General features: G+C 39.1%; 2 protein-coding genes across 5 annotated transcripts in view; both read right to left on the bottom strand.

The window, feature by feature from the left end:
* The window catches only part of LOC108975634 (mucin-5AC), a 44,100-nt gene extending 38,126 nt beyond the window's left edge, over window positions 1-5,974 (bottom strand). The window contains exons 1-2 of one of the 3 annotated variants that reach the window (XM_018944262.1): window positions 5,953-5,974; window positions 4,388-4,655 (exon numbers count right to left, since the gene is read on the bottom strand). The gene's annotated coding sequence lies outside the window, so the exon portion shown is untranslated. Of the gene's footprint in view, window positions 1-4,387; window positions 5,091-5,757 lie in introns of those variants that run through there. The other 2 variants (XM_018944260.1, XM_018944265.1) reach the window with 2 other exon arrangements.
* A 1,288-nt stretch (window positions 5,975-7,262) lies between these two features.
* The window catches only part of LOC108975633, a 43,883-nt gene continuing 35,509 nt past the window's right edge, over window positions 7,263-15,636 (bottom strand). Inside the window, exons 10-17 of one of the 2 annotated variants that reach the window (XM_018944256.1) lie at window positions 13,472-15,550; window positions 13,288-13,403; window positions 12,593-12,674; window positions 10,722-11,441; window positions 10,099-10,649; window positions 9,425-10,036; window positions 9,217-9,352; window positions 7,263-9,153 (exon numbers count right to left, since the gene is read on the bottom strand). In XM_018944256.1, coding sequence (XP_018799801.1) covers window positions 9,067-9,153; window positions 9,217-9,352; window positions 9,425-10,036; window positions 10,099-10,649; window positions 10,722-11,441; window positions 12,593-12,674; window positions 13,288-13,403; window positions 13,472-15,550 — 4,383 coding nt within the window. In that variant the 3' untranslated portion in view covers window positions 7,263-9,066. The remainder of the gene's footprint in view (window positions 9,154-9,216; window positions 9,353-9,424; window positions 10,037-10,098; window positions 10,650-10,721; window positions 11,442-12,592; window positions 12,675-13,287; window positions 13,404-13,471; window positions 15,551-15,636) is intronic. The other variant, XM_018944257.1, reaches the window with a different exon arrangement.

Below are 15,636 nucleotides of genomic sequence, written 5' to 3'. Positions count from 1 at the left end.
AGACTTTAGTACTATTTCTTGTATATTTGTGTTTTACATAGAAGATCTTAGTCGTGTTTCGTTGTTTGTACATGCACGCATGTAAGTGGGTACACGCTTCGGTGCGCTTGTATTGAACCACATCAATTATCTGATTTTTGTTATCTGCTTTAAGAGGCTCTCGATCACCTAAGATGTGGCCCCAGTTCGTCCGTAAACTATTTGTTTTAGTAATAAAATGCGATTGACTGCTTGAAGGCTTGCTGCGCCGTTGCATCGAACGGGTGAGTGCTTCAGCGGCTGAATGTGTAAATGATGGAATGGATGGAGAGGATTAGCAGTGGCTCAATGATAAAAGCACAAACCATTTAGAAGCGCAAAGCCAGCGGGGAAGCACCAAGTGTAATGGTATTTGATTTGCGCTTTCCGTCTGTCTTGGAATTTGACAAGGTCTTAATATTTTGATAAATTTAATTTTTAATTAAATTTGTTTGCTACCGTACACCGTCCGTAGCAACAATTAATGCTTTCGGGTGTATATAATTGTTTTTCGGTTCGCATAATTCAGCATGAAATTTCTGTATTATTTTATCATTCGGGTACTTTATGTTGCGCCAAATTTACTGTTATTTTATTTTACGAGCATTTTTCGCTGATTCGCTGGCATTTTGCTAATGGTTGCAGCATTTGTGGGTCAACAATTTAGTTATGTGACAGACTGATTTGTTGTTATTATATTATGGTCAATCACTTGCTGAACACACCTGCATGCCACACGGCAACAAAAACAACATGTACAACGAATCGAATAAGTATGGTATATTTATAAACGAGTTTCCGTTACTTACCTGCTGTTGTTCCAGCAGACACAAACAAAATGCAAAAAAGAAAAACAGAAATACAAAAGTGAGTTGTTGTTTCAAAGCGATCACCTGTTTGTGGCCAATTTACCGATTGCGGCGGCAAGTGTATGATACAAGCGCTTTCAGACAGACTTTTTTGTTTTCCTTTCGAAAATATTCCGAAGTTGTTATGAATAGGATTTTCGGCAATTTCCGGCGCGTGCTAAATATTTTGGTTCTGAATAGCGATTGTACCGTAAAACCGCTTTATTTCTGTTTGTTACAAAGTTATGAGAATTTGCGTATATGTGTATATATCATAGTTTATAGACATTTGCCTAATGTGTAAGAGACTTTAAATACAAAGGTTCTGCAATCAAAATTTTTAAATTTGAAAGGGCCTAGTAAGGTGTGATATGGTCTCTTGTCATAACTGCCCGTTTTTTGTTATGGAACTTGATTCTAGATAGCATAGCTCAAGGACCCTTGGACTCTAATATTGGGTAGTGGAAAACGCCTTTTAAACAAATTGAAGTTTAATTAAAAATACTTTTTCGACTACTCAATAAATGGATAAAGATCAAATCACATTGATAGCGCCAATCAAGTTTCAAGATTTCAACAAAGTTCTAAGCCTTTGCGAATATTTGTGATAGAGAAGAGTGCACAATAGACCTTACGTCGCGGTACAAACTTCAATTAAATTTTATTCGATTCAAAGATGTGACATGGATCAAGTATGAGGATTGTTTTATATGGTGATTCCTTGATATCCTTTTTGACTCTTTTTCAGGCAATTTTGAATAGGTTTTTCTGTTTACAGCTAGTATCGTTCTTTAAGGCCGACAGCTTGGTTTCATTTTTGGGCCACTCGTTGGCAGTGAAGGTTTTATTATGTATTATGGTGATACTGATAAGTCTTTCAGCAGTTACTTCCAAATTATACACAAATTTACATACATATGTATGGTTTGTATCAGAAAATCCGTTAATCTTGGGAACGAACTGTAAATAATACGTTTAGTCGCTGTTCTTGAGTAGTTCAACTACTTCAATTACTGTAATTCGCATATTTGCCTGAGGTGCAATAAATATCAACAAAATTGGTATTAGCCACCCATTGGCAATTACAATTTCGTCGATGCTGTTGCAACAGCTCGCCTCTCATATATAGACCAAGTGGAATGGAGCTGTCGCCAACTCAACGCTTGAAAAACGGCAGAAATCGAATTGAGTTGAAAGTCGAGTTGAGTTCTTGCAGCTGTTTGATGTTTCGGTTTATTTTGCTCGTTATATTTCTAATGTGAAAAAAAAGAAAGCTGCTGGTTAAGCACCTCAAATCAATTAACGCTTAATGGTTGCGCTTAGCAAAATACCGCGGCGGCAGCAAAAATAGCAGCTTGAGCGACCAAGTAGCCAGCTGGGCGCTGCGGACCGAACGGTCCGGTGGGAGCTGCGGCGGTCTGACAACTTGGCCGCACGGTGACTAGCTGCATTTTATAGACCTTGTCTGTGCTGTCCATTCATTTGCTGGTTCACGTTGTTTTGCATAAACACTTTTACACACTTGCATATAGTTCAACATGTGTGTGTGTGCTTTTTTTTTATGGAACTTCTAAACTTGCTGGCTCATTGAATTCAGAATGAAACGGTAAACAAGTTACGGACCGCAGCATTGTACTTTGAGTTAACTGTTTAGGCGGCTGCTGTGAGGCAGCTGAAAGAATGTGCTAAATTGAAAGATTTGAGAATGCAATAACAGCAGAAATTCCACACTGAAATAGCCAACGTAAGCATACATTGGCTTGTGCATGTGTGCATGTATGAATATGACGGTTGCAGCAGCAACACGTTGACGTAGCCAGCGCTTTTCAAGGCAACTGCCACCGCAAAAAAAAGAATAATATATACAAAACGAAGTAAAGCCTAGAGCAAAAAGTCTCGGTAGAAATCTTAATAGAGTAACAATGCATTAATTCATTTGTTCGCTGAGTTTCATTTGCGAATACATCACGAATTTATTTTTTTTGTGTTTGCTTTGCATTCGTTTGCCATAAAACCGCAGCAGTTGACCAACGGTATGCCCGTGCAACATGGTGCAATTTCAGGTCCGACAAGCTCCGACACTGCGGGTTGTGCTTAGGCAGCAGGTTCAAGTCGCCACTAACACTTTACCAATATGCATTGTTTTCAGCTGCAGCAACAAAGTCAACGGCGCCGCGACGTTGTTTCTCCCGCTGCAAAAGCTCTGTTGCTTAACGCTGATAAATATGTACATAAGGCTGCATTTGCGCATGTGTACATTGTCGGTGTTTGTCAAGTTTATGTGGCACCCAACATTTTTCGTTGAGCATTAGAGCTAGTCGCACAATTGTAGTCCTTTTTTCGATAACAGGAAAGTGAAAGAAGCAATCTTGAACACACCCAAACGTGAAGTAAACCTTTGAATAAGCAGACATTTCTTGTTCCTCATACATTTTCGTTTCACTGCTTTTTTGGAACTCGAACCAAAATTATTATGTACACATAAAGTTAAAAATGGGTTATTTCTAACCAAGTATAATAAAAACAAAACGCAGCGAAGAACCTCTAAATACATCCTGCCGAGCTTAAAGTATCTTCAAGTACAGCTGTTCAGCTTTTGTCATACTTTGTGCTATGCATACATACGCATACAAATGCTGTACATACAGACAGGCTTAAATGTATTGCGCGTCTATTTTGTGAGGCGCTTGACAGCTCGTAATAAATTAAGTTCGTGTGGCAACAGAACTTAGAAAATGGGGCTTTCCGCTGTGCACAAAGAAAATTGCGCAGCTCTTTTCTCTCAAACAATGCATATCACTGTCTGAACGTCTTTGTAGACAAAGCATTTTCGCGCAACCCTCTGGTAGCCTGTCTTGCCGACAGCCTTGCTGTCACGTGTGACATAAAATTCACATAATGATATGAATTAGAGTTGCCTGTTGCAAATGGCGCATGTGGAAAGCAAACGGCAGCTGCGCAAAATCCAACAAACGTCAGTAGCTGCTAGCGCGGATCAGTTGAGGGGATAAAGTGCGCTAAAATGCATCTACAATTTTGAGAATTCGCTACTGACACGCTACCATAGCCTCCCTTGCCACCACCCCACTACTAATTACGGCATAATACTTGAGTATCAAGTGATTTTACGGTGTTGCTATCTTGTATACCTATTTTAGATATAAATATATTGTATGTATGTATGTTCATCTAGTTACCTTCAATTGGTATAATTGCTATGAGTTTTGTTGTTGCTATGATTAAGTGCAACATTAGCGATGCTAAGTTTAAATTGTGAAACAATCCAGCTAAACAGTCCTTGTGTCACGGAAAGTTGGGCTTCTGTTTTGTCATGGGAGAGGAAATTGAGTTTTTACATAAATTGTACTGCTCCATGAAGAAATTGTGATACGAAAATTAAAAAAATATATATATAAATATTATGTTTGGGACATAACAGATAAGTTTCCGGCAACTTTTGGGCAAGAAAAGAAAATGTTTAGAGTATGCGGAAATATTTGCCAGTGACTAAGCATACTCACCGAACATCCGAAAATACGCGCTTTCGACAAGTTGTCCGCAATACTACTGGGCGGTATGCCCAAATTAGGTGAAGTTAAAACTTTGTTTCCTGCTGTAATTAGTGTTTTTGCTTTTAGTCAGCTGTCAGGTGTGGTTGCATGGCAGCGCGTCTGCCTCCAAAGCCACTCAGTAATACGATGCGAATTTCACTCGGTTGTCGTCAGCGCTTACATAAATGCACTTATGTATACATATGCATATACATATACTTATATACACTTACACATACTGTAAAATGATGCAGATATTAAAGTAAAACGCGAAAAAGGGAAAAGTATTAAATTGCAATTTTGCGAACAAAACTGAACGATTCGCTGAATGACTGGATGACAGTGTGTCGGCTTATTCAACAGACTATTGATGCAACAACTTTAAAATTGCAAAATAATTATTTGCTGTTTGATTTAGTTACTTTTCACTGAAATTATTAATAACTATATATTTTATTATAAAGTCGTTTGGACTTGGGCGATATTATAACCGCAAGAATTACAAAGAATTATATATAGAGACCTATACTCTCTTATACAAATCGCATGCGTCGCAGTTGTTATTTAAAGTGTCTGTGTGAAGTGGAAATAAACTCGAATTTTTAGCGCATACTGTTTATCAGCATAACGTCAGTCAGTTTGTGTGTTTGGCAATTGTTGCTGACGCTAAAAATAATTGCTTTTTAAGTAAAAGTATTATAATTTTGTACACTACAAAAATAACCAAAACAAATGTATAAATAAAACGAAAAATTAAAATTAAAATAAATTGAATTGTTGTTTAAAATACGGCTCGTACTGCCTCTTTTTGGTCAGTTTAATTAGCTATTAACGCCTGAAATGAAATTTCCAAGTTCAGGCATATGACTTAACTATGCACATTTTTAACTTTCGCAGCCGAATCCAAAGTTTTTACATAGTTTTCACTTCTCATTTTTATTTTTTGCTTTTGATTACACAGATTGAATTGAAATGCTGCTCATAAATCACAGAAATAAAGTTGGTGCAAATTTAGCAAAAGCAAATGCCACTGTACTCATACAAATTCTCGCCACCCCGTCCGTTGGAGCCCGCACGCAAGCGTAGCCCAAAAGATTTCCGTTTGCTGATTTGCACCACATTTGTTTGTCTTTCACAATTGTCTCAATTTATATTTGGATTAAATTTGTATCCTTCACTTAAACTTCACACTTTCACATAATTGCAGTTGTACTTGTGATTGTACGTGAAACTGCTGTTTATGGAGATTTTAATATTTAAACAAATGTTGGCTTCGTATGTAGAAAAAGCACAGAGTAAATTTTGTATAGCTTGCTATTGTAACAATATTTTACACACACTTTTCAACTTCAAGTGTCCATCCATTAAAGGTCGCTTGAATGAAAACAATTTTCGCCGCATACGATCGCGTTTGTTGCATAAAGCGATTTTGTAAATAAATTTCTTAACGATTGATTGCCTATTCTGTTACTGCCTTTCTCGTTTAACATAGTAAACACAGTGACCAAGAAAGCATACAATGTCAGACAACATACCCTATCAACCGTATAACGTGACACTCGTTCGAAAACTGAAATCTGTTCGAAAACCCAACTACGACTTGCTGGCAGTAATATGAACGCTGTGTTGATCATATGACAAGAGCAGTGCTTTTGGGGAGTTCAGTTAGTGAGCTTTCAACTAGAAGTGCCGAACGTGCAGTCTAATTACAAGCTGCTTTCCGAGTGTAGTAGTATGTGTGTGTTGAAACAGCTGTTCAGTGATCGCGCTCAACTGTGTAGTGTTTGTAAATGCAGTCACTCTCTTAAATGAAACTCGTTTCTCTGTTTAATCTCTTTCGATTGGAATGATAAGCGTTTTGATCAGCTTACGCTTTTCTACAGAGAGACGAACATAAACAGCTGTTGGTATGCGTTCGCATACAGTTCGCAGCCGTTAAGTAGATTTTTAAGTCTTTATGGGAATTATGACTTGCTTTGTATATCAGCTAGATGCGGCTGCATCAATTCAAAATATCAGCCATTGTTTCAATCTGTTAAAAAATTCATACATATGTATATTGGGTATTCTTACATCATAAATTTCAGTGCTGGCTTTCCCTTTTTTATACAAAAATTTCAAAAAAAAAAGTTTTTCACTTATTTTTGAACAACCTTTTTTTTCAACTACCCCGAATTTTTTGACTGATTAAATTAAGCTTAAAATCTTACCTTTCGAACACTATATGGTGTGATTTGTAGCACTGGAGATATACGACTGCAACGACATCTATTGACAAAATACGATAATACTTTTTCGACTACCCAATAATTATTGTGAGAGTGAAACAAATCATTTTTGTTGCCATTTCATTCCGCCAAATGTTTTTACTCTAGCAGCTGGGTGCAATCAGTAAACTGGCCCTCTAAGAATTTTGCATAAACATGACCTTGTCAGTAAATTCATTGATGCCTCCACTAAAGCTTGTGTGCGTGTGTTTAGATTTGTAAGTTATGCTTGGTTGTGCATGCATACATATGTATGTACCACCACATAACTGTGTTGCAGTTAAGAGACAGCTGTTAGTGTTTTGGTTGCTTGTCAGCTTTTTGACATTTCTCTACTTCTTAGAGAGCGCTCCCTGGAAGCGAGAGAACAAGAGTTCATTGGAAGCGTTATGAGTACGTTGCACAGTTGTTGTTATGTGTCTGTTGGTTAATTGAAATGCAAACAAAGCTTAAGTCAAACTGATTTTTTCTTCAAGTAGTTACACTTTATTTTTGCTTGTTTGATTATTAAATATGCGCTATATACATATTCAATAATTATTAATATATTAATAAAGTAAAATTTTCTTTAGTGTATGTATGTTAATCTTATATATTTCGAAATATTATACTTGATCATAAATTTATTAAAGACACCCACACGAACAAAGTGCTAAACAGTAAAAATACCAAAAACTCTCCACCAAGTTGCTACATAACATCTATTCCGTAAAGAATTTAAGTGCTTCCAATTAAGGAATGTTTTAAAAAAATTTCAATGTTAAAGAATTGCTTTCAAATATTATCGTTACCGAAGTTTTCTAATAAAAAAAATATCCATTTTGATTACAGCAATATGATTTTCTCTTAAATAGTTTTATGCATTATTCTTCCCTTATCTCTATAGTTATTTATTCATAATAAACAGTTGTACTGTTTTTATAGCTATGTTTTTAGGTTTTTCATTCGTGGACTGTTTCCAATTTTAAATACCGTAAAATTTGAATTAATTCAATATCAATGCAGTTATGTATTCAAAATACCTAATAAATTTGAAATATTTTGTTTTTACCGATTTTTTCGTTAAAGCTTAAACTTGAGTTTTTGTTTAATTGTCTTTAATTTAAAAATTCGAATGAATGTCCGAGTACTTCTCTGCATTTATAAAGTAATTGAAATTTATAATATATTTCAGTTGCATTCGAATATCATTAATAATAAAATGTTATGTATTATCATCTTCTTTGAACTTTCCACAACTTAGCGTGTAGTATTAAGCCACCGTGTTCGCCGGAAAGCTGCGAAATCTATTAGCTTAAAGTTATTAAATACGCTTGTCTAATTGATTACTTATAGAAGCTGAGGATGGCACTTTTTCTATTTTCATTATACTTCTGGTCTGGCATTTTGCACACTTACAAAAGCTCAATGAAACCCCTAAACTGCAGAAAAAGCCGCAAACTACATATTGCATTTACTTTATTACCGGATTAGTTGCCATTACTATTTTCATGAATATTCCAACCAAAGTTTGCTTCACCGCGCCTAATCCCAAAAATCAGTAAACAGCATAAAATGTTATATGAGATTGAATTAAATTATTTTATCTGTAATTTTCCGTTTATATGTAAACTTTTTGTTACTACTTTCGTCTTCATTTATAGTAAACCTTCAATGGCAGGAAGTTGCTGAGTCTTTTAGTGACGTATGTGCATGTGCAATAAATTATGGACAAGCGTGTTATCACTGCACAAGAAGCGCAAATAAATGGACCGATTTGCATTAAATTGGACAAAGTTCTATACCTACTATTTATTTGTTTTCTGCGTGCATAATCGTATATAAGTAGAACCACCTAACTTTATTAAAAAATACTTAAAACCGCATGTACAACTTGTCGGATTTACACGCACCCACACACCCGAGATTTATTGTTAAGTGCACCGAAAATAACCTATGCTTTGCTTAATAAAATATTCCGAATTTAAAATGTTCCTAACGCCGATTTATTTGGTAATTTCTGTGTAATATGATTACGTTACCGATCGCTTGCTTATGCTCTGTCTTCACTAAGTCAGTTTTTGACGCTTACAAATCTATCAAAATACGTTTAATACTCTACAAATATCCAAACATTGTACCACTATTCTTTCGAAGAGTCAACTTGTCTAGAAATAACCGGTCCTACTGAATTACAACAACAACTACGCTTACGTTCTACAAAAAATATTCCAATACTTTGCTTTCTCGATTATTTCGCTTTTTTTAAGTCTATAGAGGTCGCTTTGGAAATGATATCTACCACTAAGGAAATTGGATACATTTAGCCCGGGACGTGTAGCGGTGGAATCGTGCGTATAGCTCTTGCATTCATCACCCATGACGACATTTGTGTGTGTAAAATTAGCTGGCAACTACTTCCGAGACAGAATTGGCGCGCCGTCGTTTAGTGATCTGCTTCCACAGACGGCGATTTAGCGAAGGTTTATCCTACAGGGGAAAATAAAATAATTATTTTGAAAGGACATTTTTTTTACCAAAATGTTATTTTACATTATCTTTTCGTGGTGACATTTGTACCGCAAGGCGATGGACTGGTGTACCACTTGCGTTAGATTCACTTAGTGAGCTTTGAGAACAGTTCGGAGAAGTCGGGCTTTCTGAGTTGCGTCGTTTTATGAAGTTAATTCTAAACAGAAAATATATACCTACTTATTTAATGCTTTCTAAAAATTTACACTATTATTGGCTTACTACTTACAGTCGAGATCCTTTGCCCGCTTCAATCAACGCACTCTCATCACGCCCGATCTTACGTGATCGCACATTAGCAGTCTCAATCTCCATGCCCATCGAAGAAGTACTCTTCCTCGTCGCTTGAGGACTTGTCAAGGAATCTCTGTTCATTGTTTCCATTGTCATTGTGGTTGTTGTCGCCGTCGTCTTCGTCTTGACTCGTGAGCCACTCTTCAATTGAGACATGCAATATGTCTTCTCGCGTCTCGCTAAGATTTCGAGATCGCTTAATTTGCTCTCGTCGCTGCTGTAATTGTAGTTTTTGCTGCTTTCGTCGCCTTTTGCGTAGGCGCCGCTGTTCTGATCCGCAGATACAGAATTGCTCCATGTATTTCGATTTGGCAGCAGGGGTTGTGGAGCGCCGCCGACGCGTGCGCCACCAACCAAACCTGTCGTTGGAGAAGTGCTGACGTTGCCGTAATTCGGACGTGGACGTCGGTTCACAGTCGGAGTGTCCATCTTCGAGTTTCGCTGTTGAGAGAACGATATGACAGCCTCTTTTGGCTGAACGCGATTCGTTGCTGAACGACTCAATAAATCGCGACCCGTCCGTCGCTGAAATGTGGATAGGTCGTGCCTGCAGAAAAACATTATAAAATATTATCCCAACTATACAATCAACAAATGTCCTTTGTGTACCCCAATATTCTTGTTAGATCCGGACCAGGATCGTAACAAATTAAGTCTTCGTCGCCGAGAATGTCGTGATTGAGTGCCAATCGCATTTCTAGACGCGGACTTAAGCCCGAACCAATGGGTGTTGGGACAACGTCCGATTTTGAACTTTCGTTGCCGCATCGCGCTACCGTTGATTTCATCACTACCTCGGTTGGGATTTTCTGTAACGGATGCGTTTGTTGTTGTCGCTCCCCCTGCAATGACTCCTTCGTCGTCTTCGAAACTGTTGTTGATAATCTGGAGGCTGCCTTGCCGGTGCCTGATCCCAGCAGTGATGTCTCTATTATCGTTGAAGACACCCGCTTTGGTACGGCTGCGGCGACAGCAGAACGCAGATTGCCACCGGCTGCTTTCTGGTTCGCTGTCACCTTCCCCATCGCTGCCAACGGTGCTACTTTTGTGATAGGCATAGCGGCTGCGCGCGTTGCATTTGTACTTTCGTCGGCGGTGCTTACATCCGCTGAGTAGCCAACGTCAGCAGAAGCGCCAGAACTTCGTTGAGGTGGTACTGGCTGTTGAAAAGAAACATACATTTACTGTTTTCTATGAAACTTTAGTGTGATGTTGATTGAATCAGTGCTTACCGCCTTCGGCATGTCTATGCCACTTGTCTGCAAATTTGTTTGTGTTAGTAATAGTCGGCGCGGTGGAGGCGGCGGCGGTACGAATTTCGCCGGTCGTACAGTTGTTGTGGATGTAGTTTGGGTACTCCCACTGCCGTTGTTGCAACTGCTTTTCACGATACTGGCGCTCGCGCTGTTGATTGTTGTAGAAATCGATGAGGGAGGCGTCTTGATCATCTGCGTCGTCGTCATCATCATAGTAGTAGTACTCCTCATCGTCGCTTTCATCTCCACTTGCATCGTGACAGTCTGCTGTGACGCCGCCTCCAATTCCACTTCTACTTTCGCCGATGGCGGCGATGTTGCTTTCATTGGTGTTGCCGAAGTGGCTCTCACTGTTGGTGGACTGCTGGTAATGCTGGTTGTACGCAGTGGGACCATTGTACGCTGTTCGAGTAGGTACTCGCAAGATGAGGCCTTCAGAACACCGACTGGCAGAGCTACCTTGCTGGCCATATGAGGAGGTTGGGATTGCGCGAACGCCTGCTCCCAGCTCGTCGGGATTGATGACGTCGGCGGTGGAATATGACCATGTATATGTGGTGCCTTCGGGGCGTATGGCATTGGGTTCTCGTTCTCCTCCTCCAGCTCCAATTCGTAGCTCTTCTCGTTCGAGAGATCCTCGTCGCTTGAGCTTCCAGCTGAATCCTTTAAATAGTGGCCATTTGTCGTTGTTTCCCCCTACCAATTGTTGGGAATAGAATTCAACTAATCAATTCTGGTTTATAGCGTACTATAAGTTTGTTGTGGTTGGTGTGTAGTTGGTTCTGGAGAGTCGTGGATTGTTGGTGGACGAGTGTTATTGCGAATCGCAAGGACCGCCAATGGAATGACGATGATAGTGTGGGAATTAGTGATTAGTTTGCATGGAATTTTCGATGAATGTTTAACATAAACAGCGAATGTCAGCGAATGTTACTATTTTGGACTATCTGTTTGTGTTTCTTTAATACACGTACTAATGTTATTTAATTGAAAGATTTTTAATTCTTAACACTTTTGGATTTAGCTGTCCGTTAAGGTTTGCGTATACTATGTCCGAACCCATTCCAAGAAGAGTTTTAGTTTTTTGTCTATTTTTTGGTTGTTAGTAGGAAGTAATGGTTGCTGTTGTTTGTTGTAACTTTTTGTTTGTTGTTGTTATAAGCAATTAATTTTTGAAAATTGGCGTAGAGCAAATGTCATTTCTTGATTTGTATGAATTGACAATGTTGCAAGTTGTGCTAGAGCTTCACTAGCCGCACTACGACTTTCTAGAAGACCAAAACACATACACATATACATACGTCCATACATACATAAACATATTGAGCAGTGTGACGCAATGATAAAATGGCAAATGGCAACATGAGTGCATACATCAATCTGTCTCTTATACACATCTAGATGTGTATAAGAGACAGCATATACATACGTCCATACATACATAAACATATTGAGCAGTGTGACGCAATGATAAAATGGCAAATGGCAACATGAGTGCATACATCAATAGGCAACAGAAAGCATGAAGTTGATGGAGTATGAAAAGAAATAGATGTAATGAAGAAAGAATATAAGAATCGAATAAAAGCGAAAAAGACATACGATAAAACGTGATTCTATTGTATAAAAAATAAATGAAATATTTCCAACGGCAATTAATAGTAAATGTCGATAACTGTTATTGGTTCACTACTAAATATAAATTACAAAATGTTCGGAATTATTTGAAGCTGTGTGCCTGTGATTCAACAAAACGCACAATATTTACTTATACATATAAGAAAATTGATAAAACTTCTTGATTTCTATATTGAAACTATACATGCAAACACAAAAAGCCGACCCACCTTTTTAACATCTTCACTTTCCTGCTGGGTCTTTTCTTCATCGCTTTCAGTCTCCTCCTCAAAAAGTGGCTCTAAGCGACGTCTACAGCATTGATGAATGGAATTTTTATTTGATTTTCAAATAATGAATTTCAAATGATTTAATGAAGTAAATTATAACAGAGATTACAATGAGATTTACAAACTAGTGATCATTCTGATATACTAAAAGTAAACTTCTAATTGTATATAAATAATGCAATTGTTATAAAAATCTATATCAAATGATATTGTACTCGTATTTCTACACCGAATATGAGCTATATTTGAAATCCAGCTTAAATTTTTGATCAAACATTTATACATAATATACATACATATGTGTTCTAGTTGATCCTAAATATCGCAACGATTAAGGTGTGACTATATCCCAACTATGTGTGACGTTATGTATTTTTTTTTGGTTCTTTTTTTTTTTATAATTTATACGTTTACATGTAAGAATATAAAATATTTGATGCGTATCTTGAATACAAAACTTTTTATTTACTTTCAAATCCAATTTATATTCAAAGTACTAGTAGCACTAATAAAACTACACAGATATTATGAATAAACTCTTTTGGTAATAAATTTATTATCTCTGTGACTCGATCTCTTTAATACAGTATATCTACAACTAATCGAAAAGCATACAGGTACGTGTTAGAACTTACCGTGGCAATAGTCCTCGAATAGTGCTTGCAGTCATTGGTGGCGCCATGAGTAGCTCGTCCATCATTAGCTCGGTATCGTCGTCATCATTTAGTGAATTGCTTGACTTGGTAGGCGACTAAAAATGAGAAATAGTGCAAAGTAGTATTAGAGTATGTGTCACTCACTTCTTTTTTACTTTCTTACTGAATATGTATTTTCCGAGTTTACTAGATGCATGTCGTCATTGTCTCCACCACTTGTCGGCGTTCCCCATACTTCCTCGCCTGATGTGGCACCCGAGGTGCATTCGTCGGCTTGTTCGTCTGTTTCGGAAGTAGTGGCAGCAGGTGAGGAAGTTGTTTGCTCTTGATTCCACCTTCCTAAATATTTATCGATAAATGCTCGTGATTCCTCGAAAAACGACATTTTGTTGCCGCCCACCAGTCCGCTTGCTCGACTTGTCCAGACACCACCCACTAGCACACATGATCCGCCAGCCACCACTTCGTTGCTATATACGCTAGGCTTGCTAGTTTCACACATATTGTCTACCGTATCGGCACGTGCTTTATCGTCCAGATCGTCATCATCTTCTTCAGTATCGCCAGGCACTTCGCTTTTATCATCATCATTTTCTAGTTCGTCTATGTCGCCGTCCATCCGATCATCTGAGGGAAGTTTCTCCAGGCTGGACATGGTGCCGTAACGCCGCAGGGCATTGCTCATCGGACGATAGGGCGGTTCTTCGTCTAGTGGCGATTCATCACAAGAGTCTTCTGGAATATTTTCAATAACCGCCTGGCCGGGGATGTTGTTCAACTGCAGCTGAGTTGTTGTGCTAGTTGTTAAATTTGTTCCGCTATTATCCCAAACATTCGTCGAAGTCATTGTGAGCAACGCCTCAGGCGTGGGTGGTACAACAGCGATAGTGGGCACGAAGTTGCTGTCATACATGGAGGCGGATGGGTGTGCTGGTGCTGATGTAGATGTTGGTGTCGGCAGCGGAGTAGTGGGTGTGAGTTTTGTATCAAATTGTCTCGTCGTTAAACCGCTAAATTGGAATAATGAGTGCTCATCCTTTGCTGTAACCAACGATTTTCCACCACAAACGCACTTACAGTACTTGGCCGTTTTTTCAGTTATTATGCTATTCGCTGACCCCTGCAACTGCAGTTGCCGTGGCATTTGGGGTGACTGCTTTGGCGAATCGATCAGTTTGCAAGTTTGCTGTTCCACCTCATCTGGACTGAGTGTGGTATTTTCAAAATCTGCGGGTGTGCATTGACAATTGCATGCTATGAACCGAGACGCTGAGGCTGGTGTGCTAGGTGACTTTGGGGATTTTACTATGACAGGCATGTGTGGAGATTTGGGGCTTTTCGTTGTAGTGCGACTCGTATCTACAAAATGCGCGCTTTCCTGCTCTTGCATTCGATCCTGCTCCTGTGTACGGATTATTTGTGCTCTTTCTGTAATGGTAACAGTGGTTTTCACCTGTTTGTCGGCGGCTTCCTTTGCTGTTTCCTTCGTAGCAGTTTGTAATGTAACCCGGTACGTTCTTGGCTGTGGTTGTGGTTTTTTGTCGTTAGCTGCTTTGTTTTCATTGTCTCTATTACCGCTAGATGAGCTCGATAAACAATATCCATTCATAAATACCGTCTGTTGAATATGTTGTGGGTCCTGTATTCGAGGCATAGGCTGTGGTCCAGGCTTGAAATCCAAACCTTTAGCCTCACGTTGTTCGTCTAGAATTCGTAATTTACTGAAGCTGTCGGTGAGTCGGTGTTGCATTTCATCGACACCGGCGACTCCACTGCTGCTACTTGGTATTCCACCGATGCTATCGTCCGTAGCCTCTGATTGCGAAAGATCGTCAGTTATTAATTGCGCCACATCACTTTCGGTATCACCGGTCTCCCGTTTACTACTGCTAGCCACTACCTTGGATGAGTGTTCGCTGGGCTGTTCGCCCGTGATAGTACTCGATGATATGCTAGTGGTGCTGCCAGCCTGACTAGCATTTCCATTGAGTCTGCAGCAGCGATTGGGTGACGACTGGCTATGTTGCACCTTCAGTGACGTACACACCAGTCCGCTGCCACTACCACCACCTACACTACCTTCGGCGGTCATTGCGTCAATGGCCGAGCGTTGCGTGTGTGAGGCGGGCATAGCGGGTGACATTGTCTGTTGAAGACCCAAAGCGGCTTGTTGGCAATTCTTATGACAATGACGACAGACTGCTAGCTTATCAAGCACAATGGGACTAGAGCGTACAGTGATCTGGCAATGATTTGAAGTATTATGCATGAAAAATGAAAGCATCAGTGAAGTGCACACCTAAGCAAGAACTTGATGAACTAGCAAAA

The sequence above is a fragment of the Bactrocera latifrons genome, unplaced genomic scaffold (genome assembly GCF_001853355.1).
Source record: "Bactrocera latifrons isolate USDA-ARS-PBARC rearing strain unplaced genomic scaffold, ASM185335v1 scaffold_68, whole genome shotgun sequence".
In the NCBI taxonomy this organism is placed as follows: domain Eukaryota; kingdom Metazoa; phylum Arthropoda; class Insecta; order Diptera; family Tephritidae; genus Bactrocera; species Bactrocera latifrons.
This window is presented reverse-complemented; position numbering and strand designations above follow the sequence as displayed.